Here is a 27,097-nt window from a genome sequence, read left to right as displayed (position 1 = left end):
GAGTTCTAGCTTTATTTAGAAAACTTTATTCTAGAACCTCACCTTGTATGGGCCTAATATGTGGTCTTCAGTGCTTGCCTGCTGCTCATTTTCCTTCTTCCTCTTTGATTCTATCTTATAATATCTCCCTCTCTTTTTCTCAGGATAAGCTCTATATTTCAGAGGACATGTGTTCTAGTTTATCTGCTATTTCTAATTCTCTAGTGCCCATATATGTGGAAGTGATTCATGTCTTTTTAGTATAAAAAAGAAAATAGCATTATGGTGCTAAATGGACTTTCGTAATGGATCGTTTCTTGATTTTTTGGTCAGTATATTTTGCCATGACAATCTTAAGTAAGAGTTGACTCTATTTGGCATTTAGTAGACAATCCTCAGTATATGCAGTTTATATTAACTTTCAGGTATAAGAAAAGCTGAAATCATCATTGAAAAAGCAATTACAGAATTTAACTATATGAATTCATCTAAAATAATTGGCTTCTTAATTCAACTTTTAACTAAAGTGACCTATCCTACAGAGACAGTGCTTCTGTTTTGGAGATGGTTTAGAAAAATAAAAATTCCTTACTTTTACTTTATTTCCATCTATATCAGTGATTCAACTGATCATTCTATACTTAAGTGGAGAACAAAAACAAATTTGAATTCTTTTTTTTTTAAAGATTTATTTATTTATGCAAGCACTGGGTACAGTCAGAAGCATGGGAGGGTGAGAGAATTCACCAAAGCCAGAGTGGGGAGCAGAACAGGCAGACTGATGAAATACACTGCTGGGGGGAGCAGCGGGCTTGGCAGGAGAGGTCTGCGTACCATGTGGCACCCTTGCTGGCGGCCGGGGATCGAACCTGTGCTGCAGAGGCTGTGGGCAGCTTTGCAGCCCAGCACTCAACCACTGCACCACTAGGGGAGGCCCTGAAATTTTTTTAAGAGCCAGACAAATGTCTATATTGTACATAAATGAACAACAATGTAAGAAATTTTAAAAAATTAAAAATTATGAAAAGAATAAAAAACAAAAAGTAAATTTAAAAAATGATTGAAAGCCTTTTGCCTCTCTCATATATATTTTGTCTCTATAGACCTCCCATTAGGGTAAAAATGGAGACAACTTTTTTTTTAAAGATTTATTTATTTATTTATACAAGCACTGGGTACAGTCAGAAGCATTGGAGGGTGAGAGGATTCACCAGAGCCAGAGCGGGGAACAGAACAGGCAGACTGACGAAATACACTTCTGAGGGGAGCAGCAGAAGTGCCAGGAGAGGTCTGCACGCCATGTGGGACCCTTGCCCAGCGGCCGGGGATCGAACTGGCGCTGCAGAGGCTGCGGGCAGCTTTGCAGCCCAGCACTCAACCGCTGCGCCACCAGGGGAGGCCCTGGATACAACTTTTTAAGGAAAGCAAAAAGAGTAAGACATTTAAAACCTATACAAGGAAAATCATAAAATTATCCAAAGCTCTATCTGATGTAGAAGAGACTTCACCAAGTAGAAAGATTTTGTTTTTTTGAATAAAAATACTCAGGAGATCCAGGTTCTCCCTGAGGCATTTTATAATTGACTGTTACCCATTTAAAATGCCAACAGTTGTTTTTCTGTAGACAAATTTGAATTCTCTAATAAGAAAAAAAAGCTCTTCCATGTCTTTGTTGGGTACTAGACATTGATTTTCTTTCTGTGGAGTACTGTTGGCCTGAGGACTTTCTTGACCCTTTGTGTTTTTCTTTCACCCCATTGTTTGCTTTCAGTTTTGCTTTGCTGTAGATGGGGCTCCTGTTGGGCATTTACCAAGTGGTGGATTCAGTAGCTGGGACCTTCTCTGGAGCAGATCCTGGCTTGTGGCATAGTGGCAGGGCTTTTAGTGGGAAAATAGGGAACTGGGGGCGGGACATCCAGCAGGTTTCCCTGACACCAGTATGGGCAGTTCAGGTAAAGCTGGGTTATGACCATGTTATAATTATCAAGTAAAAGAACTCAACATCACCACAAAATTATTAACTGAACGATATAGCTCTTATTTGGATTTCACAAATTTTTCTACTAATGTCCTTTCTCTGTTCCAGGATCCAGTCCAGGATGCTGTATTGTATTTAGTTGGCATCTCTCCTTGTCACTCTGTGACAGTTCTTCTGTGTTTGATTTTCATGAACTTGAAACTTGAGGAATATACTGGCTAGTTATATTGTAGAATGTCTCTCAGTTCAGAATTGTTTCATGTTTTCTTTTGAGGTTATTTTTTGGCAGCAACACTAGATTTGGTACTGTACTCATCTCAGTTCATCATTTCAGAAGGTAAATGAAAGTGAATTGTCTTACTGGTGATCTTTTCCTTTGTAAGGTGTATCTTCCTAGTTTCTCCATGATAATGTTGCTGTTTCTCCCTTTGTAATATCTTCTTACTATTAACTTGACTGCTTTTAATAGAAAAGATACAGAAGAAAATAATTTTGTTTACTTAGTTTGTGAATTTTTTTTTTTTTAGCATTTATTTATCCAAGAACTGGGGTACAGGTCAGAAGCCCAGGAGGGTGAGAGAATTCACCAGAGACAGAGTGGGGGAACAGAACAGGCAGACTGATGAAATACACTGCTGAGGAGAGCAGTGGGTGAGGCAGGAGAGGTCTGCCACTCCATGTGGGTTTCTCTCTGGCCGGCCGAGAATTGAACCCGTGCTGCAGAGGCTGTGGACAGCTTCACAGCGGGCTCTGTGCCACTGGGGAGGCCCTGTGAATAGTTTTAAATAGAAGAATCTTATAAGTTTCATAACTTTAACATCTTATTTTCAAGTAGTTGGGTTGATAAATGACTTTTTAAAACATAGCCTTAATATATATATTTTCAGAACACCTTTTTAACTTGAAGTTTGCTGCAAAAGAACTTAGTAGAAATGCAAAGAAATGTGATAAAGAGGAAAAGGCTGAAAAGGCCACGATTAAAAAGGTAAGCCATTTTTAATCTTTTTTTTAGCGCATGAAGTGAACATAATCATGGAAAAGAAGCTGAGTTTCTTTTACATTGAAAAAAGATTACTGGGTTTATCATTCTAAATCAAACATCTAAGATTCTTAAACAACATATTTAATAATTGCTCTTTTATAATTGTGATATTATTCATTCACAAAAAGAAATGAATTACTTATATATACTATAGCATGGAAAAATTAAAAAATATGCTGAATTAAAAAAAAAACAGACAGAAATGGCTATATATTGTAGGATCCTGTTTATATAAAATTTTCATAACATGCATATCTATAGAAAAAGAAAATAAATTTGTGGTTGCAAGGATCTGGAAGAAGGAATGAATAATACTATTAATGGGTACAGGAGTTCCTTTTACATATAATAAAATATTCTGAAATCAGCTAACAATGATAATTGTACAACTTTGTGAATATCAATGAGTTGTATGTTTTTGAGCATGAATTTTATGGTAGGTGAATTCTATTTCAATAAAACTGTTAGGAAGAAAAAAATGCTCTTTTGTTTATTTATTACTATTTATATTTGCAGGCATACACATTTATTTTTTCTAAATAATAAATTTTATTTTTATATTCCCCATACAATTGCAACCCCACCATTCTGACCCCAATCCCACCCCTCCCGCCCCCCACCCCCCAAAAAGTGTCTCTGGATCATAGATTTTTGTTGATTTTGATTTTCACTTTCTTGTAGTTATTCATTTTCCTGGTCCCTTATTTAAGTTTTCTAGATTCCTGCTATGAGTGAGACCATCCGGTATTTTTCTTTTTCTTTCTGGCTTATTTCACTGAGCATGATCCCTTCCAGCGCCATCCATGTTGCTGCAAATTGCATGTGTTTATCTTTTTTGAATGCTGAGTAATATTTCATGGTATATATGTACCACATCTTCTTGATCCAGTCATCAATTTTTGGGCATTTGAGCTGATTCCAAAGCTTAACTATTGTAAACAGTGCTGCTATAAACATAGGGGTGCAGGTATTCTTTGGAATTGATATTTCTGTGTCCTTTGGGTAAATACCTAGGAGTGGAATTGCTGGATCATATGGAAGCTCTATGTTTAGTAGGTCCAGAAATCTCCACACAGCTCTCCATAGTGGTTGGACCAGTTTGCACTCCCACCAACAGTGCAGAAGAGTTCCTTTTTCTCCACACCCTCGCCAACATTTGTTGTTGCTAGTTTTTTTTAATATGTGCCATTCTCACTGGTGTAAGATGGTATCTCATGGTAGTTTTGATTTGCATTTCCCTGATTACAAGTGATGTTGAACATTTTTTCATATGCCTGTTGGCCATTTGCATTTCCTCTTCAGAGAAGTTTCTTTTTAGCTCTTTTGCCCATTTTTTGACTGGATTATTTTCTTTGTTGTTGTTGGGTCTCATCAGCTCTTGGCAGATTTTTGTGATCAGTCCTTTATCATTAGTGTTGGGTGCAAAAATGTTCTCCCAGTTGGTGGAGTTTCTCTGTTTTTGTTATTGTCTCTTTTGCTGTGCAGAAGCATTTAATTTGATGTAGTCCCAGCTGTTGATCTTTGCCTTCACTATCACTGCTTTGGGTGATGTGTCTGTAAAGATGTCTTTGTTGTGCAAATCACGTAGTGTTTCGCCTATATTTCCTTCTATGTATTTTATGGTTTCAGGTCTTATGTCTCGTTCTTTAATCCACTTTGAGTTGATTTTTGTGTATGGTGTTAGGTAGTGGTCAAGCTTCATTCTTTTGCATGTAGCGACCCAGTTTTCCCAGCACCATTTATTGAACAAACTTTCTTTGCTCCAATGCATAGTCTTTGCTCCTTTGTCAAAGATTAGTTGACCATAAATCTGTGGGTTTATTTCTGGATTTTCTATTCAATTCCATTGTTCCAATACCATGCAGTTTTAATGATTATGGCTTTGTAGTATATTTTGAAGTCTGGGAGTGTGATGTCTCCATTCCCTTTTTTTTTTTTTTTTTTTTTTTTTTCAGGAGAGCTTTGGCTATTCGGGGTTTTTTGTGATTCCATATGAATTTCATCAATAATTGTTCTATTGAGCAGAAGGCTCACCGAGGAGACAGTGGTAAGCTGGGAGGCTTGCCCATGCCGGGCGCCTTCTAGCCTGCAGTTCCAGCCCAGAGGGGAGCAGCACCCACCGCTGGGGCAGACCGGGCGTGCAGGGGAGCGCGTCCCCGGCACAGGCATTTTGCAGCAGGGACCCTTCTTGCTGGAGACTGTGTAAACCTAGCAGAAGGCTCACCGAGGAGCCAGGGGTAAGCTGGGAGGTTGCCCATGCCGGGCGCCTTCTAGCCTGCAGTTCCAGCCCAGAGGGGAGCAGCACCCACCGCTGGGGCAGACCGGGCGTGCAGGGGAGCACGTTCCCGCATTGCCATTTTGCAGAAGGGACCTTTCTTTGCTGGAGACTTGTGAACCCAGCAGAAGTTCCCCAGAGGAGCCAGTGGTGAGCTGGGAAGGTCGCCCAAGATGCCGGCCAGTACCAGCAACACAGTGTCACAAGGAATACGGCAAATTAGAAAACAGGCAGTAGGGAGTAGAAAAACCACATGCAACTCAGCAACTCCTCAGCAAAAAAGCACACCGCAAAAAGAAAACCATCTACCAGATTGCAACGACAGTAACTTGGAAGAACTTCTGAGCCTTCCAGAGAGAGAATTTAAAATTGCTGTGATTAAAAAACTGACAGAAGTCATAAAGGAAAACAATGATAAGGGGAAAATAATTAATGACCAGAAGAATGAAATTGAGTGCCTAAAGAGGGAAGTAAAAGAAATGCAGGAGATCAAAGAATTAATGGAGATGCTAAAGAACTCTGGGAAAAGCAATGAAAACAGAATAGATGAAATGGAAGAACGAATAAGTACTCTTGAAGACACAGAAATAAAAAGAACGAAAACAGAAAAGGAAGGAGAAGGACGAAGGAAAAAGAACGAAGAAAGACTTCGGGAACTATCTGACTCCATGAGGAAAGGAAATATAAGAGTTATAGGAATACCAGAAGGAGAGGAGAGAGATGTAGGAACAGAGAAAATATTCATGGATATAATTGAAGAGAACTTCCCAAACGCGAAGAAAGAGCTGAAAATTGATATACAAGAAGCAAGAAGAACACCAAACTACCATGACGAAAGGAAAAATACAGCAAGACACATAATAGTAAAGCTCTCAAGAATCCAAGACAAGGAAAAAGTAATGAAACTAACAAGAGGGAAGAAACAGATAACATTCAAAGGGAAACCAATCAGACTGACATCAGACTTCTCTGAAGAAACACTACGGGCAAGGAGAGAGTGGAGGGACATAGTCAACAGACTCCAAGAAAACAGATGCCAACCAAGAATACTCTATCCCGCAAAGCTCTCCTTCCTCTTTGAAGAAAGAATAAGGACCTTCACAGGCAAAGAGAAACTCTGGAATTTTATTACGACTAAACCCCCACTGCAAAAAATACTACAAGGAGTCCTAAAGCCAGAACCTCAGAGGGACGAATAACAACAAAAGAAGGCCAAAGAAAGTTATTAAAAGAATAAATAAATAAAATCAAAGGAAAGAAAAACACAATGGCAAATACAGATGCTAACATATCAATACTAACTCTAAATATAAATGGACTAAACTCTTCAATAAAAAGACACAGAGTTGCAGGCTGGATTAAGAAACAAAACCCAACCTTTTGCTGTCTCCAGGAAACACATTTAGCTGCAAAAGAAAAATAGACTCAAAGTTAAAGGATGGAAAACAATCCTACAAGCAAATGGACCAAAAAAGAAGGCAGGAACAGCTATACTCATATCAGATAAAACAGATTTCAAACTTAAAAAGATAAAAAGAGACCGCAGTGGTCATTACATTATTATCAAGGGGACAATACTTCAAGAAGAAATAACACTCATTAACATATATTCACCAAACGAAGGAGCACGAAAATATATCAGACAACTATTGGCATCTCTGAAAACAGACATCAGAGAAAACACATACGTAGTGGGAGACTTCAACACACCACTATCAACAATGGATAGATCAACAAGACAAAAAATAAGTAAAGACACTAAAGCTCTAAATAAGGATCTAGAGTGCTTGGGCTTAACAGACATATATAGAACACTAAACCCAAAAAAATCTGAGTATACATTTTTCTTAAGCGCACACGGATCATTCTCTAGGATGGATCATATACTGGGGCACAAGACAAACATCAACAGATACACCAAGATTGAAATCATACCAACCATCTTTTCTGACCATGAAGGCATCAAACTAGAAATAAACCATAAAAAGAAGGCAAGGTACTCTCCTACCTCGTTGAGATTGAAACCCACACTACTGAAAGTCCACTGGACTAACGAGGAGATCAAAGAAGAAATTAAAAAATTCTTTGAATTGAATGACAAGGAGGACACCAATTTCCTAAATGTATGGGATGCAAAAAAAGCAGTACTAAGAGGAAAATATATAGCAATAGATGCTCACATCAAGAAACAAGAAAGAACTCAAAAAACAACCTACTCTCGAAGCTCAAAGATCTAGAAAAAGAACAACAAAAAACCCCCAAAACCAGTAGAAGAAAAGAAATAATAAAAATCAAAGCAGAAATAAATGAAATTGAAACTAAAAAAACAATCCAAAAGATCAATGAAACCAAGAGCTGTTTCTTCAAAAAAATAAATAAAATAGAGAAACCCCTAGCCAGGCTCACAAGGGCAAAAAGGGAGAAAGCACAAATAAATAGGATAATAAATGAAAGAGGAGAAATCACAATGGACACAGCAGAAATCATAAGAATAATTAATAACTACTATGAACGGTTATATGAAAACATGTTCAACAATCTAGAGGAAATGGACAAATTCCTACAACTCTACAATCACCCAAAGCTAGATAAAGAAGAAATAGAACACCTAAACAGACCAATGACAAGCAGCTAAATTGAAATGGTAATCAAAAACCTCCCCAAAAACAAAAGCCCAGGACCTGATGGATTTACAAAGGAATTCTACCAAACATTCAGAGACGAATTAGTGCCCATCCTTCACAAACTCTTCCAAAAAATTGAGAAGGAAGGTATAATACCTAACACGTTCTATGAAGCCAACATTAGACTAATACCAAAACCGAACAAGGACAACACACAAAAAGAAAACTATAGGCCAATCTCCCTAATGAACACTGATGCAAAAATCCTCAATAAAATTTTAGCTATCAGAATCCAACAGTGTATCCATAAGGTAATTCACCACAACCAACTAGGATTCATTCCAGGGACACAAGGATGGTTCAACATCTGAAAATCAATCAACGTTATCCAACACATCAACAAAAAGAAATATAAAAACCATATGATAATATCAATAGATGCTGAGAAAGCTTTCGACAAAGTGCAACACCCATTCATGATAAAAGCCCTTGAAATTCTAGGGATACAAGGAACATACCTCAACATCATAAAGGCCATCTATGACAAGCCAACAGCCAGTATCATTCTCAATGGTGAAAAGCTGAAAGCATTTCCCTTAAGATCTGGAACAAGACAAGCATGTCCACTCTCACCACTGCTTTTCAATATAATACTGGAAGTCCTAGCCAGAGCAATAAGACAAGTGAAAGACATACAAGGAATCCAAATAGGAAAAGAAGAAGTCAAACTATCACTATTTGCAGATGATATGATAATATACATAGAGAACCCCAAAAACTCCATAGAAAAAATAATTGAACTCATCAATCAGTTCAGCAAAGTGGCAGGATACAAAATCAACATGCAAAAGTCAGAAGCCTTCCTATACACTAACAGTAAATCTGAAGAAGAAGAAATGAAAAAAACCATCCCCTTTATTTTTGAAACAAAAAAAATCAAATTCTTGGGAATAAATCTAACAAAAGAGGTAAAGAACCTTTACAAAGAAAACTATAAAACACTGTTAAAAGAAATAGAAGGAGATTCTAAGAAATAAAAATTTCAATGTTATTCTTCAGAGAAATAGAACAATTATTGATGAAATTCATATGGAATCACCAAAAACCCCGAATAGCCAAAGCTCTCCTGAAAAAAAAAAAAGAAGGGACTGGAGGCATCACACTCCCAGACTTCAAACTATACTACAAAGCCATAATCATCAAAACTGCATGGTATTGGAACAAGAACAGACACACAGACCAATGGAATCGAATAGAAAATCCAGAAATAAACCCACAGATTTATGGTCAACTAATATTTGACAAAGGAGCAAAGAATATGCATTGGAGCAAAGAAAGTCTGTTCAATAAATGGTGCTGGGAAAACTGGGCCGCTACATGCAAAAGAATGAAGCTTGACTACTACCTCACACCATACACAAAAATCAACTCAAAATGGATTAAAGAACTAGACATAAGACCTGAAACCATAAAATACATAGAAGGAAATATAGGCGAAACACTACGTGATTTGCACATCAAAGACATCTTTACAGACACATCACCCAAAGCAGTGATAGTGAAGGCAAAGATCAACAGCTGGGACTACATCAAATAAAAGAGCTTCTGCACAGCAAAATAGACAATAACAAAAACAAAGAGAAACCCCACCAACTGGGAGAACATTTTTGCACACAACACTAATGATAAGGGATTGATCACAAAAATCTGCAAAGTGCTGATGAGACTCAAAAACAACAAAGAAAATAATCCAGTCAAAAAATGGGCAGAAGAGCTAAAAAGAAACTACTCTGAAGAGGAAATGCAAATGGCCAACAGGCATATGAAAAAATATTCAACATCACTTGTAATCAGGGAAATGCATATCAAAACTACCATGAGATACCATCTTACACCAGTGAGAATGGCACATATTAAAAAAAACTAGCAACAACAAATGTTGGCGAGGGTGTGGAGAAAAAGGAACTCTTCTGCACTGTTGGTGGGAGTGCAAACTGGTCCAACCACTATGGAGAGCTGTGTGGAGATTTCTGGACCTACTAAACATAGAGCTTCCATATGATCCAGCAATTCCACTCCTAGGTATTTACCCAAAGGACACAGAAATATCAATTCCAAAGAACACCTGCACCCCTATGTTTATAGCAGCACTATTTACAATAGCTAAGCTTTGGAAACAGCCCAAATGCCCAAAAATTGATGACTGGATCAAGAAGATGTGGTGCATATATACCATGGAATATTACTCAGCATTCAAAAAAGATAAACACATGCAATTTGCAGCAACATGGATGGCGCTGGAAGGGATCATGCTCAGCGAAATAAGCCAGAAAGAAAAAGAAAAATACCGGATGGTCTCACTCATAGCAGGAATCTAGAAAACTTAAATAAGGGACCAGGAAAATGAATAACTATAAGAAAGTGAAAATCAAAATCAACAAAAATCTATGAACCAGAGACACTTTTTGGGGGGTGGGTGGAGGGAGGGGAGGGATTGGGGTCAGAATGGTGGGGTTGAAATTGTATGGGGAATATAAAAATAAAATTTATTATTAAACAAAATAATTGTTCTATTTCTTTGAAGAATGACATTGAAATTTTGATTGGAATAGCATTGAATCTGTATATTGCTTTTGGTAGGATGGCCATTTTAATAATGTTTATTTTTCCAATCCATGAGCAGGGGATGTCTTTCCATTTCTTTGTGTCTTCTTCTATTTCTTTTAACAGTGTTTTATAGTATTCTTTGTATAGGTCCTTTACCTCTTTTGTTAGATTTATTCCCAAATATTTGATTTTTTTGTTTCAATAATAAAAGGGATATATTTTTTATTTCTTCTTCAGATTTATTGTTTGTGTATTGGAAGGCTACTGACTTTTGCGTGTTGATTTTGTATCCTGCCACTTTACTGAACTGATTGATGAGTTGAATTAGTTTTTTTGTGGATTTTTTGGGGTTCTCTATGTATATTATCATATCATCTGCAAATAGTGATAGTTTGACTTCTTTTCCAATTTGGATTCCTTGCATGTCCTTCTCTTGTCTTATTGCTCTGGCTAGGACTTCCAGTATTATATTGAAAAGCATTGGTGAGAGTGGACATCCTTGTCTTGTTCCAGATCTTAATGGAATTGCTTTCTGCTTTTCAAAATTGAGAATGTTACTGGCTGTTGTCTTGTCATATATGGCCTTTATGATGTTGAGGTATGTTCCTTGTATCCCAAGGATTTCAAGGGCTTTTATCATGAATGGGTGTTGCACTTTGTCGAAAGCTTTCTCAGCATCTATTGATATTATCATATGGTTTTTATATTTCTTTTTGTTGATGTGTTGGATAACGTTGATTGATTTTCGGATGTTAAACCATCCTTGTGTCCCTGGAATGAATCCTACTTGGTCATGGTGAATTAACTTATGGATACATTGTTGTATTCTGATAGCTAAAATTTTATTGAGGATTTTTGCATCAGTGTTCATTAGGGAGATTAGCATGTAGTTTTCCTTTTTTTTTGTCCTTGTTCGGTTTTGGTATTAGTGTAATGTTGGCTTCATAGAACGTGTTTGGTATTGTCCCTTCCTCCTCAATTTTTTTGGAAGATTTTGTGAAGAATAGGCACTAATTCATCTCTGAATGTTTGGTAGAATTCATTTATTAATCCATCAGGTCCTGGGCTTTTGTTTTTGGGGAGGTTTTTGATTACCATTTCAATTTCGCTGCTTGTCATTTGTCTGTTTATGTATTCTATTTCTTCTTTATCTAGCTTTGGGTGATTGTAGAGTTGTAGGATTTGTCCATCTCCTCTAGATTGTTAAACTTGTTGCCATATAACTGTTCATAGTAGTTACTGATTATTCTTTTGATTTCTGCTGTATCCGTTGTGATTTCTCCTCTTTCATTTATGATCCTGTTTATTTGTGCTTTCTCCCTTTTTTCCTTTGTGAGTCTGGTGAGGGGTTTGTCTGTTTTATTGATTTTTTCGAAGAACCAGCTCTTGGTTTCATTGATCTTTTGGATTGTTTTTTTAGTTTCAATTTCATTTATTTCTGCTTTGATTTTTATTATTTCTTTTCTTCTACTGGTTTTGGGGTTTTTTTTTTGTTGTTCTTTTTCTAGATCTTTGAGCTTCAAGATTAGGTTGTTTCATTGAGTTCTTTCTTGTTTCTTGATGTGAGCTTCTATTGCTATATATTTTCCTCTTATTACTGCTTTTGCTGCATCCCATACATTTAGGATATTGGTGTCCTCCTTGTCATTCAATTCAAAGAATTTTTTAATTTCTTCTTTGATCTCCTCATTAGTCCAGTGGTCTTCCAGTAGTGTGGTTTTCAATCTCCATGAGGTAGGAGAGTTCCTTGCCTTGTTTTTATGGTTTATTTCTAGTTTGATGCCTTCATGGTCAGAAAAGATGGTTGGTATGATTTCAATCTTGGTGTATCTGTTGATGTTTGTCTTGTGCCCCAGTATGTGATCTTTCCTGGAGAATGATCCATGTGCGCTTGATAAAAATGTGTACTCCGTTTTTGGGGGGTTTAGTGTTCTATAGATGTCTGTTAAGTCCAAATGCTCTAGGTCCTTAATTAGAGCTTTAGTTTCTTTACTTATTTTTTGTCTTGTTGATCTATCCATTGTTGATAGTGGTGTGTTGAAGTCTCCCACTACGTATGTGTTTTCTCTGATGTCTGTTTTCAGAGATGACAACAGTTGTCTGATATATTTTGGTGCTCCTTCGTTTGGTGAGTATATGTTAATGAGTGTTATTTCTTCTTGAAGTATTGTCCCCTTGATCATAATGTAGTGACCATTGGGGTCTCTTTTTATTTTTTTGAGTATGAAATCTGTTTTATCTGATATAAGTATAGCTGTTCCTGCTTTTTTTTTTTGGTCCATTTGCTTGTAGGATTGTTTTCCATCCTTTAACTTTGAGTCTATTTTTATCTTTTGTAGCTAAATGTGTTTCCTGGAGACAGCAAAAGGTTGGGTTTTGTTTCTTAATCCAGGCTGCAACTCTGTGTCTTTTTATTGAAGAGTTTAGTCCATTGACATTTAGAGTTAATATTGATATGTTAGCATCTGTATTGGCAATTGTGTTTGTCTTTCCTTTGATTTATTTATTCTTTTGATAACTTTTTTTTGGCCTTCTTTTGTTGTTATTCGTCCCTCTGAGGTTCTGGCTTTAGGACTCCTGTAGTATTTTTTGCAGTGGGGGTTTAGTCGTAATGAAATTCCAGAGTTTCTGTTTGTCTGGGAAGTTCCTTATTCTTTCTTCATAGAGGAAGGAGAGCTTTGCAGGATAGAGTATTCTTGGTTGACATCTGTTTTCTTGGAGTCTGTTGACTATGTCCCTCCACTCTCTCCTTGCCCGTAGTGTTTCTTCAGAGAAGTCTGATGTCAGCCTGATTGGTTTTGCTTGAATGTTATCTGTTCTTCCCTCTTTTCAGCTTCATTATTTTTTCCTTGTCCTGGATTCTTGGGAGTTTTACTATTATGTGTCTTGCTTTATTTCTCCTTTCGTCGTGGATGTTTGGTGTTCTTCTTGCTTCTTGTATATCAATTTTCAGCTCCTTCTTCACATTTGGGAAGTTCTCTTCAATTATCTCCTGAATATTTTCTCTGTTCCTACATCTCTCTCCTCTCCTTCTGGTATTCCTATAACTCTTGTATTTCCTTTCCTCATGGAGTCAGATAGTTCCCGAAGTCTTTCTTGTTTTTTTTTTTTTTCCTTCGTACTTCTCTTTTCTTTTCTGTTTGGTTCTTTTTATTTCTGCGTCTTCAAGAGTACTTATTCGTTCTTCCATTTCATCTATTCTGCTTGCATTGCTTTTCCCAGAGTTCTTTAGTTCCTCCATTAATTCTTTGATCTCCTGCGTTTCTTTTGCTTCCCTCTTTAGGGACTCAATTTCATTCTTCTCACCGTTGTTTTCCCTCTTTAGGGACTCAGTTTCCTTCTTCTGATCATTGTTTTGCTTTATGAGTTCTGTCATTTTTTTAATCATGGCAATTTTAAATTCTCTTTCTTGAAGGCTCAGAAGTTCTTCCAAGTTAGGCATACACATTTAAAGCTTGTCTGTTGGTTTGTAGCCTGAACCAATCTTACTGCGAAATATAAAACTTTTTATGAAAGAGGAATATTTAACATTTTTGGCTCATTTTTATTTTTACAGCTCTAAAGTTTTGTATCTTAGTAGTGCTTTTTATTAGTGTGTGTTGTGGTTTGTGTAGTGGTATTTGCTAGGAATATTCACAGTGGTGAGGATCCTGTTGTACCCATGGCTCTGATGTATTATACTAAAAAGATGCATAGCAAAATGGGACTTTCAGTGCCTTGGTATGAGTGTGGAATCATAACATAACCTGAAGGGTGTGATCCTATACCTCTAAATCATATGCAGTGTTGTAAATGAAAGTTAACTCAGTTTAAAAAAACAAACAAACAAACTACACATTGGGCTAAGTCTGAAAGAATCCAGAATCAGGCTTCTAAGAATCCTCTTACAGCATAATTCCTCCAGCCATAAAATTGTGACAACATGTGTGAAATGTCTGTCAGGCAAGTTCTGAGCCTAGGAGACCAAGTTCTATTTCAAGTAGTTATAAATGCAACCTCTGCCTAACACCAAAATTCCAAACTTCCAGAAGGAAATTCATTGATTGTCACAAACCACATTATTTGTGCAGCTTAGGCACAAGAGTGAGCCACTCTTATATTCTGGTAATGATGCTAACTCACTCCCAATTTAAGTTTTTAGAAGCCACCCAGTGCTAAATTTGGCAAGTAGACCTTTCTAAGGATAGCATTCTCAGTTTTGCTATGTTAACTCCTTTTTGTGCATATGTATTTGTAAATCTGTTTTTAATATTTTATTATATTAGATATTCATATCTTTGATAATAGCATGCCCACAATCCTAAATTCATTTACTCTGGGTACTTTGTGTTACCCTTTTCTTGAGAACTTTAAGGAAAAAGAACTTTTAGTAAAGGAGATAGAAGTACACTGAATTAGAAAAAAAAGTAAACTTAAAATTGACATATTAGGATTATTGTTTTCTTAAAATTGCTGCAACTACTACTACTGTCTTACCATTTTTTGCCTTTTATTTCCTTCAACAGAACCTTACAGTTTTTGATATATAGGTGCTTCACCTCCTTCATCATTGTAAAATGGATTGTCGTTTTAAATTTCCCTTTCTCATATTAACTAATATAGAACTACAGCTGAATTTCATATCCTGATTTTTGTATCCTGCAATTTTACTGTATTCATATATATTGGGTGGTTTTTGGTATAATGCTATGCATTATAGCATGTCACCTGCAAGTATTGTTTTCTTCTCTTCCAGTGGATTCCTTTTATTTCTTATTCTTGCCTAATTGCTCTGACTAGGACTTCCAATACTATGTTGAACAGTTATGGTGACAGTAGGCATCCTTGTCTTATTTCTGATCTTAGCAGAAATTCTTTCAGTTTCTCAATGTTGAGTATGACGTTGATTGTGATTTTGTTGTAATTATTTTAGATAAGCCAATTTTACTTTTTACTCTTTGTCTTTGGTACTATTTACTTGTGCTGTGCTTGAAACAGGCAATTCAGAAGGGCAATACAGAAGTTGCTAGAATACATGCTGAAAATGCAATCCGTCAGAAGAACCAAGCAATTAATTTCTTGAGAATGAGTGCTAGGATTGATGCTGTGGCAGCCAGAGTTCAAACTGCAGTAACAATGGGAAAGGTAAGGCTTAGTATCTATACATAATTGGAAGTCCTGGTTTCAGTTTAATGAGAATACTAAGAGTTGTTAGAAATCTTAATCTAATGCAAGGTGCTACAGGGTTCTGGTAAAGGTTTTTTTGTGCAAGAGAGACATAACGTGCTTGGTGAGGAAAAAGATGTTGTCAGTAGCTTTTTAAATTAAGATTTCCCAATGAAGAGCCAAAAATCAATGGTAGCTAGTGTCTAGACCAGGAATACATACTGTATTTTTATTGTAAAGGAAAGAATACACAAATTTCATAAGTTGATCTGTAAGTAATATATTTAAGAGGCTATGTAAATCTTGAGATTATTAATATAGGATGCTCAATTTATTCCCAATAGGTAACAAAGTCCATGGCAGGTGTAGTTAAGTCTATGGATGCTACATTGAGGAGTATGAACCTTGAAAAGGTAAAAAAAAAATTGATGTTCAGATAGCATCTCTTTGGTGTAAGTTCTTATAACACATTTCTTTTCACAGATTTCTGCTCTTATGGATAAATTTGAGCACCAATTTGAGACACTGGATGTTCAAACACAACAAATGGAAGATACAATGAGTAGCACTACAACCCTAACAACACCACAAGTAAGAATATTTCTGTACTTAGGACAACTTTTTAAAATTATCCAACTTCAAAATTTGTTTTGTGAGCATAAATCATGTTTAGAAAATGCTTAATAAATGTAGTATATCCCCAAAGTAGAGATAGGAAGATATATTCTACTCCTGGATTCCCAAGGATATGTTGGAAGACTATATTCCCTATCTTGTTTTGAAATTCTAGGAATTGCACAAGGTCACATGTCTAGAGAATCTGGGATTTGGTTCCACCTGGCTGACAGTCATCCTTATTTATGAGGGCATTGCACTAGAGGCTTGTTGAAGTCAGTGGGTATTAGATACTACTCTAAGCCTCAGTTAATTCATCTAATTGCAGATACTCTGCTTTCTACCTACTCTTTAGGTATATTATATATGCACAAGTCACAGGTGAACAAATAGTAAGATTATTCAGAAAACTAGGATGTTTTCCAAAACAGCAATTTAGAGATATGCTACAGAAAAATTAAAATTTGAAACTAGTTTGCATGTGATATGAACCAGTTTTGTGTAATTTAAATATCCAAATATCCACAATTTTAATATTTAAATATCCAAAATAAAACTTCATTATCACTTTTCTCTTTGGTCCAACACCTGTCATTTGGCTTATCAAATGAAAAAAAAAAAACAACTTATCTCTTCAGATGCTAATGTGGAAAAAAAATGTAACTTACAAAATGTAACTTACAAAATAGTTTGGGAAGAAAACAATGGTCCATCCAAATTTTACTGTAGATAACTCTTTATATAAGGTAAACAAGAAAATAAGCTTATATTCATGTTTTAGAGTTAAGAGAAAGAAAAAAGAAAAGCTCATTTCAACAGTTTTAAAGAGATAAAGGGAAACATTTTATAATTATAAATATTTTAAGAACATAGCAATAGTGCTGTATAGGTGCCTAAAACAGTATTTAAATAGATGAAGAATTGACTGGACAAAAAGGAAAATTAGGCAAATCCACAATGAAAATAGGACATTTTAATGTTTCTCTTCTAACACTTGATAAACAAGTTAATAAAGGCATCAGGAAAGATATTGAGTATTTGAGTATTTGAACATAGCTATCAAACAGCTTTATATTATAATTACAAGTTTTGTGATATTTTACCCAATAATTGTAGAAACCAATTAGTTTTAGGTGCAGGTAGAACTTTCCCAAGAGACCAGTTGCTGGACCATAAAACTAGTAACAGTAAACAAATTCTTATAGAGTACATGCTCTGACCACAATGGTATTATGTTAGAAAACAATAACAGTAACAATCCAGAGAATTGCAGATAATGCTAAACAACACAAATTAAAGTAAACCACATTTAAAGGGACTTTTAATAGGAATCATAAACTATTTTAAGTTAAGTTATAATTTTTAAAAAATGCTAAAATTTGCAATGCAGCAAAGTTGTTCTTAAGTGCATATGTATAGTTTCATGTGGCTTATTAGGAGAGAAACCAATAATCCAAGCTTTTGCTTTAGGGATCAAAAAAATGAAAAAACAACCTAAACCCAAGTGAAGCAGAATGAAGACTACAATAATGATTATAGTAAAGTTAATAAAGCAGAAAACAGAAAAAATAAAACCAATTCAGCCAAACAAAAATTCTTTGCAGAGATCAACAAAATTTATAATCCTTTACCTAGATGTACTAAGAAAAATAAAAGACACAGATCAACAATTAGACCACCCATGAATATATACAGTGATATCCTGTAAAGTTCTTAAGAATGTTGATTGAGGGCCTCCCCAGTGGCGCAGCGGTTGAGCGCTGGGTTGCGAGGCTGCCGGCCACCTCTGCGGCGCAGCGGTTCAATCCCCGGCTGCTCCCCGGGCACCGGAGGAGGGTCCCACATGGCGTGCAGACCTCTCCTGCCGCCCACTGCTCCCCTGAGCAGTGTACTTCGGTCCTTCTGCCTGCTCTGCTCCCCGCTCTGGCTCTGGTGAATTCTCTCACCCTCCCGCGCTTCTGACTGTACCCAGTGCATGTATAAACAAAACAAACAAACAAACAAACAAATAAATAAAAACATGCCTCTATTAAAAAATAAATAAATAAATAAATAAAAAGTCTTTAAAAAAAAAAGACTGTTGATTGAAAAAATTCAGACACAATATATATTGTAGTTCCAACTATATTTTTTTAAGTAAAAATTATATCACGGATGTGTGTTTAGGGGATAAAATTATAAAGAAATACAAGTGAGAATAGTGTTTATTCTTACAGAGAGCAGCAAGTAATGACCAATGGGGAGAATTAGGGTGGCATCTGAGGAGTAGGTAATGTTCTATTATTGTTTTGAGTTATGGTCATATGGATATTTACTTTGTGGTAAATCACTGAGCTGTGCATTTCTGATATTTTAATATTTTATCTATATGTGGAGTGCACATCTTATAGTGAGCCTATAGTTAGCCATTATTTTATACCTTCCCTAGAACTTTGCTCCCCAAAGTGTGGTGTAAGAATCAGGAACATCTGTATCATCTCATTAGGAATGCAAAAATGTAGACCCCACCCATAGACAATGAGTAAGAATCACTTAACAATATTGCCAGGTGAATTTTATTGCACTGAGTTTGAGATGCATGTTCCTGGAGTTTCTCATTCAAGAACATTAGGCAATCTCCAGGAGATTTTCTGATCCATCAAGTTTATGAAACACACGTGAATTGGAAAAATGAGTTGAAATCAAAACACTTGGATTTCCAATCCCCACTCTGCTACTAATTAACTATAGGACCTTGATTAAGATACTCACTGTCCTGGGTCTCAGTTTTCTTACTTGTAAAATGTATGGGTTGGATTTGATATCTAAATGCCTTTTTTTCCCCAATGATCTCTAATGCCTTTTGCTTTAAAAAATCTTGAGAGTCATTCACCCCACATATATTGAGCCCCTACATCTGTTTCTCAAGAATTTGCTATGGCTGGGAACATTCAAATATATACAAAGCATTCTACGTATAAACTCAACCAAAACTTACCACAGAAATGGAGAGGGATCTGGCTGGACACACTTAGTTGCCAAATTCTGATAACCTGCTAATGAGTTATTAGAATTTAAGTTGGTGTATCCACTTTGGAAGAACAATTTGGTAACATTTACAGTCTGTTCATTTTTTTAAGATTTATTTATTTATGCATACAAGAACTGGGGTGTAGACCAGAGGTGTGGGACATGAGAAGATTCACCAGAAACAGAATGGGGAGCAGAACATGAAGATCTACTGAAATACACTGCTGAGGGGAGCAGCAGGCAAGATAGGAAAGGTCTGCTGCGCCATGTGGGCTGCTCCCTGGCCAGGGATCAAACTCATGCTGTAATGGCTGGCGATAGCTTGACAGCACTGAGATCTTAACCCTTGAGCCACCCGGGAGGCCCTATAGTCTGTTCTTAACATAACAACCATGTTAAAACAAATCAGATCATGTTAATTTCTCAGAACCCTCTAATCAGTCCACATCACCCTCAAAATAAAAGCCAAACTCTTCCCAATGCCCCTATAAGATCTGCCTATAGCTCCTACCTACAGAATCTGCCTTACCCTGATTCTCTGATTTTATCTCCTATTAGTGCTCATCACTCTACCCAGTCACTTGGCCTCTTTGTTATTTCTCAAACACACCAAATACATTTATGCCTCAAAGCCATTCCACTTGCAGTTTCCCCCCTTAAATGTTCTTCCTCATTCTTGCAAACATCCTTATTACCCACTACCTTACCAGCCATCCTCCTTAAAGGGAACCCACCATGCTCTATATTTTTTACCATTTCTGCTATATTTTTTTCATAGTACATATCACCTTCTAATACACCATGTCATTTTTTAAGTATTTATTTATTTATGTAAGCATTGGGTACAGTCAGAAGTATGGGAGGGTGAGAGAATTCACCAGAGCCAGAGCGGGGAACAGAACAGGCAGACTGACAAAACACACTGCTGAGGGGAGCAGCAGGTGGCAGGAGAGGTCTGCGCGCCATGTGGGACCCTCGCCAGTGGCTGGGGATCTAACTGGCACTGCAGTTGCAGCCCAGTGCTCAATCGCTGCGCCAGCAGGGGAGGCCCTACACCATGTCATTTTTAAAAAGTTGAATTTCTCTCACTTCACATACCTATACTAGAACATAAGTTTAATAAAGTCAAGAATTATCGTTTTTGTTAACTGATGCATCCCTAGCATTTAAGATGATATCTGGTGTAAAGTAGGTGCTCAATTTTTAGACTAATCAGACTAATTCAGTATGTAACCTAGTACTTCCACTTCCACATTTATACACAAACTTCTACATGTCTTTATAAGGATACTTACACATGAGAATATTCATTGCAACACTTGCTATAATTGGGAAAAATTAGGGGGAAATCTAACTGTCCATAAATATAGTGAATTATATTTCTATATTGCATATTTTACAAGCATGATAGTAAATGAACTAGTTTTCTAGATATCAATATAATTATCTTACAAGGTAGAATGAGAAAGCAAATTGCAGCACAGCATAGTGTACATATATTAACTGTATTCTAAAACATAAATAATGCTATTTTAGATATGAAATAAAGATAATGTAAATGCACATAAGTATTTGATGTATTTTCTGAACTTTTTCTGTATTTTGGAAATATTTTTAAAGTGAATGAAAGAGAACAAGAGAAATGAAGGTCTAATATCAAATTAGTGATTTTCTTAAAATCATACATCTTATTAGTGGTAGAACTGGGACTAATGCTTAGAACTCCCACCTGAATGTCTAAAATATTTTTTTTTAATTATGTTAAAAACTAGAGTTCATTTTTACTAATCAGATTCTATTCTCTGAGAACACTTGTACTTTAGTTAATATCTCAATACTTGTATTCATTTCTAGATGTTATAAAATAATTTTCAATATCAAATTTGTATCAACTAGGGGAAAGAACAATCATAATCTAAAATTTAAATACACTCTCAATATAAGTAAAGTGAGTTAGAGCAGAGCTTTACAAATTGGTTTACTCTATTAGAGAGCTAACTAAACAAATTCGAATTATGTGAACATCATTAATATTTTTTATTTAATGTGTCAGTTGTTCACATGTCTGTATAACTTTTGGGATACATTTTCACTCCTCCACATGTACATATGCTTCAGCCACCCACCTCCACTAAGCCCATTGCCCCGTCCCCTTACTCATAGATTAAGGCTTTATATTCAGAAATAAATCATTTTCTGAATTAATTCAGCTCCCTCTAGTGGTAAATATATATATTAAAACATAAAGCGTTCTTTTAAAAATTGTGGACATTTCCCTCTTATTAAAGTAAAATTAGGAACAAAAACCACCCAAAAAACAAATTCCATTAAAATATAAATTCTCATTTTCTTATTCTAGAACCAAGTGGATATGTTACTTCAAGAAATGGCAGATGAAGCTGGGTAAGAATTTATTCAGATGATTTTGGATAATGTTGGTTTAATAACTAGAGACCCTAAAATTTACATAATATGTATAAAAATATTTGGCTTACTACCAATGATCAGAGTTAGATTGTTCCTTTTTTTTTTTTTTAGCAGTGGGCGAGTCAGGAGAGGTCTGCTGTTCCATGTGGGTAACCTCCGGGCTGGGGATCAAACTTGTGCTGCAGTGGCTGAGGTTAGCCTCACTGCGCTGCGTCTCAACCCCTTGTGCCACCAGGGAGGCTCCCAGAATTAGATTTTTAACCCTAGAATTTAGTGTTGGAAGGGCATTTGAGACAGTTATCCATCTATTTGCCATGCTTATAAAATGTCACTTTATTCAGATCATCCTAGTATTTTCTTAAAAAATCACTGGAGATACATTCATTTAACGTGATAAGAAATGGAGGAAGGTTTTTGAGGGAGGTAAGAGTGTTTAGCTTTTCCCTGAGTACCTACTGTGTTCAGCATATATGAAATGTAGAGATTTTTTTGAAGGGCTTTCTAAGAGTTGTTTGCTATAAATCAGGTCATTAAGTCTTAAGCCCAGTTCTGCAAACTGAGAAATTTATACAAAATGCCCAAGGGATTCAAAAGATGGCAACATTGCAGTTAGTCTTTTTTTTTTTTCCAAAAAATGGCATATAATTGACACTCTTTGTGGTGCTGCTATTAGAAACAGGGTATCTGTTAACAGCCTGTTTATTTAGGGCCCTTCATGTTTGAGGGGCATGACTCGACCATGAAAATAACCTTGCTACAGAAGTCATGTTATATCCATATTCTCTGGTAGAAAACATTGTAGTAGAAAATAAAAATATTTGTCTGGAATAAAGGTTAAACTGGGTGATACCAAGTTTTATACTTTATCTTCAAAGATTGTGTAATAGATTGAAATAGGGTTCACATACTCTTCTCCTGGAGAGAGAAGATTTCAAGACACCTAGAAAATAGAGTTGATGAATATTATTCTAGTGTTTAGGTTAATACCTGATTAGAATGAACAATTAAGTTTATTATCTCTTAAGCACTAGTGAATCACTAGTGAAATAAAACCCAAGTTAATAAATCAGGTTTGCAGTTTTTGAACACCAGGCTGGAGGTTAGCTTGTACACTGATATGCTTTGTTAATATTGTGACATAACCCACATACCAACAGAGAGTTAGGAATAATAATAATACTTTAAGTATTATAAAAGAGACCAAGGCTTTGTGTGTCAGAAGACTCTATCTTAGTAATATAAAGCTATGATCTTGTTTCTGTTCCTATCAAAGACTAAATAAAGAGAGTGGGCTTGAAAATGTAGCAAGGGAAGTCCATTAAAATGAGTATTACCACATTATAGTCTGAATGATTCTGAGTGGCAGTCAAGTTCAGCAGACAACATTTTGATAAGATTTAGAGCAGGAATTTTCAACTTTATCACTATGAAATTTTGGGCCAGATAATCCAGGGGGGTGCATTGTAGGGTATATTGGCAGCATCCTGGCCTCCAACCCCAAGACACCAGTTGCACCCCTCCCCTCAGTAGTGTTAGCCAAAAATGTTTCCAGACATCACTAAATGTTCCTTGGGTGGGTGGAAGGGGGGAGTGGGCAGGGTGCAAAATTTAAAAAGATTAATTATGTCAGCAGTGGGTGGTATCTGGACAGTAGATATAGGTAGAACCACTGATGCTGAAATACTGATGCCCATCCTTAAAGATGTTTAAATATACAAATTCTGTTTGAAAGTGTGATTGCCTCAACAAAATTTTAGTGTGCATATCTTTACCTTTTAAGTAACAGCCTGTATAATCTCCCAATAACTGTTAAAGTTACTGTTTCTTCAAACTGGAGTTGGCAAACACTGGTCTAGAGACAGACAGAAAGGTTCTCATATCTTAGAAGAGAAGTTGTAATGGAGATTAAAATCATGGTCCCTGGAAGCAGAGACACCTGGATTCAAATCTTGTCTATCACTACGGTGAACTTGGTCAAGTTTACTTAACCTTTCTGTATTTCAGTTGTATGGTTGGATACTTGTAATAATTCCTAAGGGTAGTCCAGGGGCTAGACATTGAACTTTAAGTCAGCTCAAATGTTATATATGGGTCCTGAGGCTACTGATATGGCCTGTTTGATCTTTTTTTGTGGCATGTTAATTCTCCTTCATAGTAGGATACAAATCGTAATCTCCAGTAAATCAATATGTTGCATGACCATTGATTTGGTCTTTTGTTCAGATGACTAGATCATCATCATGTACCTTTTAACTTTTTTTATCATGAGATTATTATCCACACAGATTGATATTAGGCCTCAATAAAAACACTTTAAAATTAGTAAATTGGTCTTAAGGTAACCATTCAGAAGTTGCTTCTTATTTAATTATGAAATTTTAACCAGTTTTATTTAAGGTAAAACACTAGGTAGAATGTTCAGACTTGCAGTAAGCCTATTTTATTGCATATTTTAATTAGATAAGGAGGAAAATGCTTATGTTAACATTTATTTGTGCTAATAATTTTTAAATTGTAGCCTTGATCTCAGTATGGAACTACCACAGGGTCAAACGGGTTCTGTTGGCACAAGTGTCGCTTCCATGGAACAGGTAGAAGTTTGATTTTATCTTGATTTGTATGAATTTGATGTGTGAATTAAGTGTTTTTTAATTTATTTATTAAAAAATATTATTTATTTATTTATAGAAGCACTGGGTACAGTCAGAAGCATGGGAGGGTGAGAGAATTCACCAGAGCCAGAGTGGGGAGCAGAGCAGGCAGACTGACGAAGTACACTGCTGAGGGGAGCAGCGGGCGGCAGGAGAGGTCTGCACACCATGTGGGACCCTCGCTGTGGCTGGGGATCAAACTGGCGCTGCAGAGGCTGTGGGCATCTTCACAGGCCAGCGCTCAACTGCTGCACCACCGGGGAGGCCCCTTAAATGTTTTTAAATATAATAAAATACATTGTGTGTAAGTGAATATATATACCTTTTCTCTTTTATAAAAAGAAGTATTTTTCTACTGTTGCATCTTCAGTTAGCAAAAGGTGACTAGCCTTTAACTCCTTAATGGACATTTTCTTTTTTTTTTAAGATTTATTTGTTTCTGCGTAGAAGAACTGGGGTATAGGCCAAAGGTGTGGGGGTGAGAGGATTCACCAGAGACAGAATGGGGAGCAGAACAGGCAGATTTATTGAAATACACTACTAAAGGGAGAAGTGGGCAAGATAGAAGAGGTCTGCTGTGATGTATGTAGGTTACCTCTCTGGCTTGGATCAAACTCAGGCCTTAGCAGTGATAGTGCTGAGACTTAACTCCCCATGCCATCAGGAAGGCCCCTTAATGGACATTTTTTATTTTCACACACATTTCATTTAGAGAGTGAATTTGCTCACCTTTATACCTTCTCCTCTATTAAGTTTTTCCATATATTCTGACATGTTTTAACAGTTAATGATCGTTTTTGTATGAATTTTTGAGATAGGATTTTAAGTCTTATTTAAAATGTAAGCTATTTAAAATGTTAGTCATTTATACTTGTCACAGACTTGGTGATTTTTCAAACTTGCTTCCTCTAGGATGAACTATCACAGAGACTTGCTCGTCTGCGTGATCAAGTATAATTTAAACAACTGGTGCTTCTGTTTATTTCACTTCCTCCTGAAATAATTTGTATGTATATATAAATAAGTTGTACACCAGTTACACTAAGAATACTATATGATCAAGAATGCTTAAGCACTATTTGTATATAGTGATTTATTTTGTCTTTTCCAATATTATAAGAAATTTCACAGTTTCTACCTTCACAGATTTTGTAGTTTTGTATATTATCTTGAAAAGTATGAGGGGCATCTTTTTTATAAATGTCTTTGACAGAGCATGTTTTGTTTGTTGTGTATGAAACATCTTCCTCCAAACATACATCAGAAATCTACTATTACAGAATAAAGTACTTTAGTACAGAATAAAGTATAAAGGTTTTGTTTTATTTTTAATTCAAAGTAGATTTACTTTTTGTATTCATATGTTATACATAAAATAAAGGTATGGAAAACATGTTTATTTAATGTTTACATAGTCAAAAGCACCACATTTAGTATCATACAATGGAAACTGGACAATGCCTTTTTTGGTTTTGTTTGTATTTTTGTTGTTCGGGCAGAAATGCACTTTTTTTTTTTTTTGCTATCCTATTTTTATTTTTTTTATTATTTTTTTTAATAATAAATTTTATTTTTATATTCCCCATACAATTGCAGCCCCCCCATTCTGACCCCAATCCCTCCCCTCCCGCCCCTGCCCCCCTAAAAGTGTCTCTGGTTCATAGTTTTTTGTTGATTTTGATTTTCACTTTCTTATAGTTATTCATTTTCCTGGTCCCTTATTTAAGTTTTCTAGATTCCTGCTATGAGTGAGACCATCCGGTATTTTTCTTTTTCTTTCTGGCTTATTTCGCTGAGCATGATCCCTTCCAGCGCCATCCATGTTGCTGCAGATTGCATGTGTTTATCTTTTTTGAATGCTGAGTAATATTCCATGGTATATATGTACCACATCTTCTTGATCCAGTCATCTATTTTTGGGCATTTGGGCTGTTTACAAAGCTTAGCTATTGTAAATAGTGCTGCTATAAACATAGGGGTGCAGGTGTTCTTTGGAATTGATGTTTCTGTGTCCTTTGGGTAAATACCTAGGAGTGGAATTGCTGGATCATATGGAAGCTCTATGTTTAGTAGGTCCAGAAATCTCCACACAGCTCTCCATAGTGGTTGGACCCGTTTGCACTCCCACCAACAGTGCAGAAGAGTTCCTTTTTCTCCACACCCTCACCAACATTTGTTGTTGCTAGTTTTTTTAATATGTGCCATTCTCACTGGTATAAGATGGTATCTCATGGTAGTTTTGATTTGCATCAGAAATGCACTTTAAATCCATGTCCATCAACTTTTAAATTTAGATTATTATTGGTTTTTGACTTAATAATGTAATTCCTTAAAAAAAAACAAAGAAAATAAAATTGAACTAAAGTTACAAGTTCTATAAATTCTAGTTAAATGAGTTCATTCTTTTATCTGTAACAACTCTTTAATAACTAGAAGAAATGAAGTGGAAAGAAAGAAGTTAGAATAAAGTGTGTTGCCCAGACATACAAATAACTTCATGCCAGTGAAAGTTGGGAATACAACATAGAGGGTAGGGAGACAGAAAAGTAATAAGGTTATCAAGAAGACTAGACTCTGGAAAGCCAGGATCTTCGGGAGAAAGTGTTTGATACCAGTAGTATTATTTAACATCTTCCCATGGATATCTATAGTTTACCTAACTAAAACTAATAAGTGCCTGCAGTTTAATGCTATAAAAGTCTTAAATGTGAAAAGTAATAAAATTATATTTTAGTGAGACATAGA

At 36.0% G+C, this 27,097-nt stretch overlaps 1 protein-coding gene across 1 annotated transcript; it reads left to right on the top strand.

Annotated features, from left to right (window-relative positions):
- Positions 1–1,918: 1,918 nt before the first annotated feature.
- On the top strand, positions 1,919–25,512 carry LOC311187579 (charged multivesicular body protein 1B2-like; the record flags this gene model as incomplete). Its single annotated transcript, XM_084258940.1, has 8 exons — positions 1,919–1,931; positions 2,845–2,942; positions 15,483–15,629; positions 15,995–16,063; positions 16,134–16,241; positions 21,634–21,677; positions 24,220–24,292; positions 25,265–25,512. 8 exons carry the CDS (start codon positions 1,919–1,921, stop codon positions 25,307–25,309), a joined length of 597 nt encoding a protein of 198 aa, XP_084115066.1. The 3' UTR covers positions 25,310–25,512.
- Between the last annotated feature and the right edge of the window lie 1,585 nt (positions 25,513–27,097).

This window comes from Talpa europaea, assembly GCF_964194135.1.
Source record: "Talpa europaea genome assembly, chromosome: X".
NCBI lineage: Eukaryota > Metazoa > Chordata > Mammalia > Eulipotyphla > Talpidae > Talpa > Talpa europaea.
The sequence above is the reverse complement of the archived record's forward strand: the minus strand, read 5'-3'. Positions and strand labels throughout refer to the sequence as shown.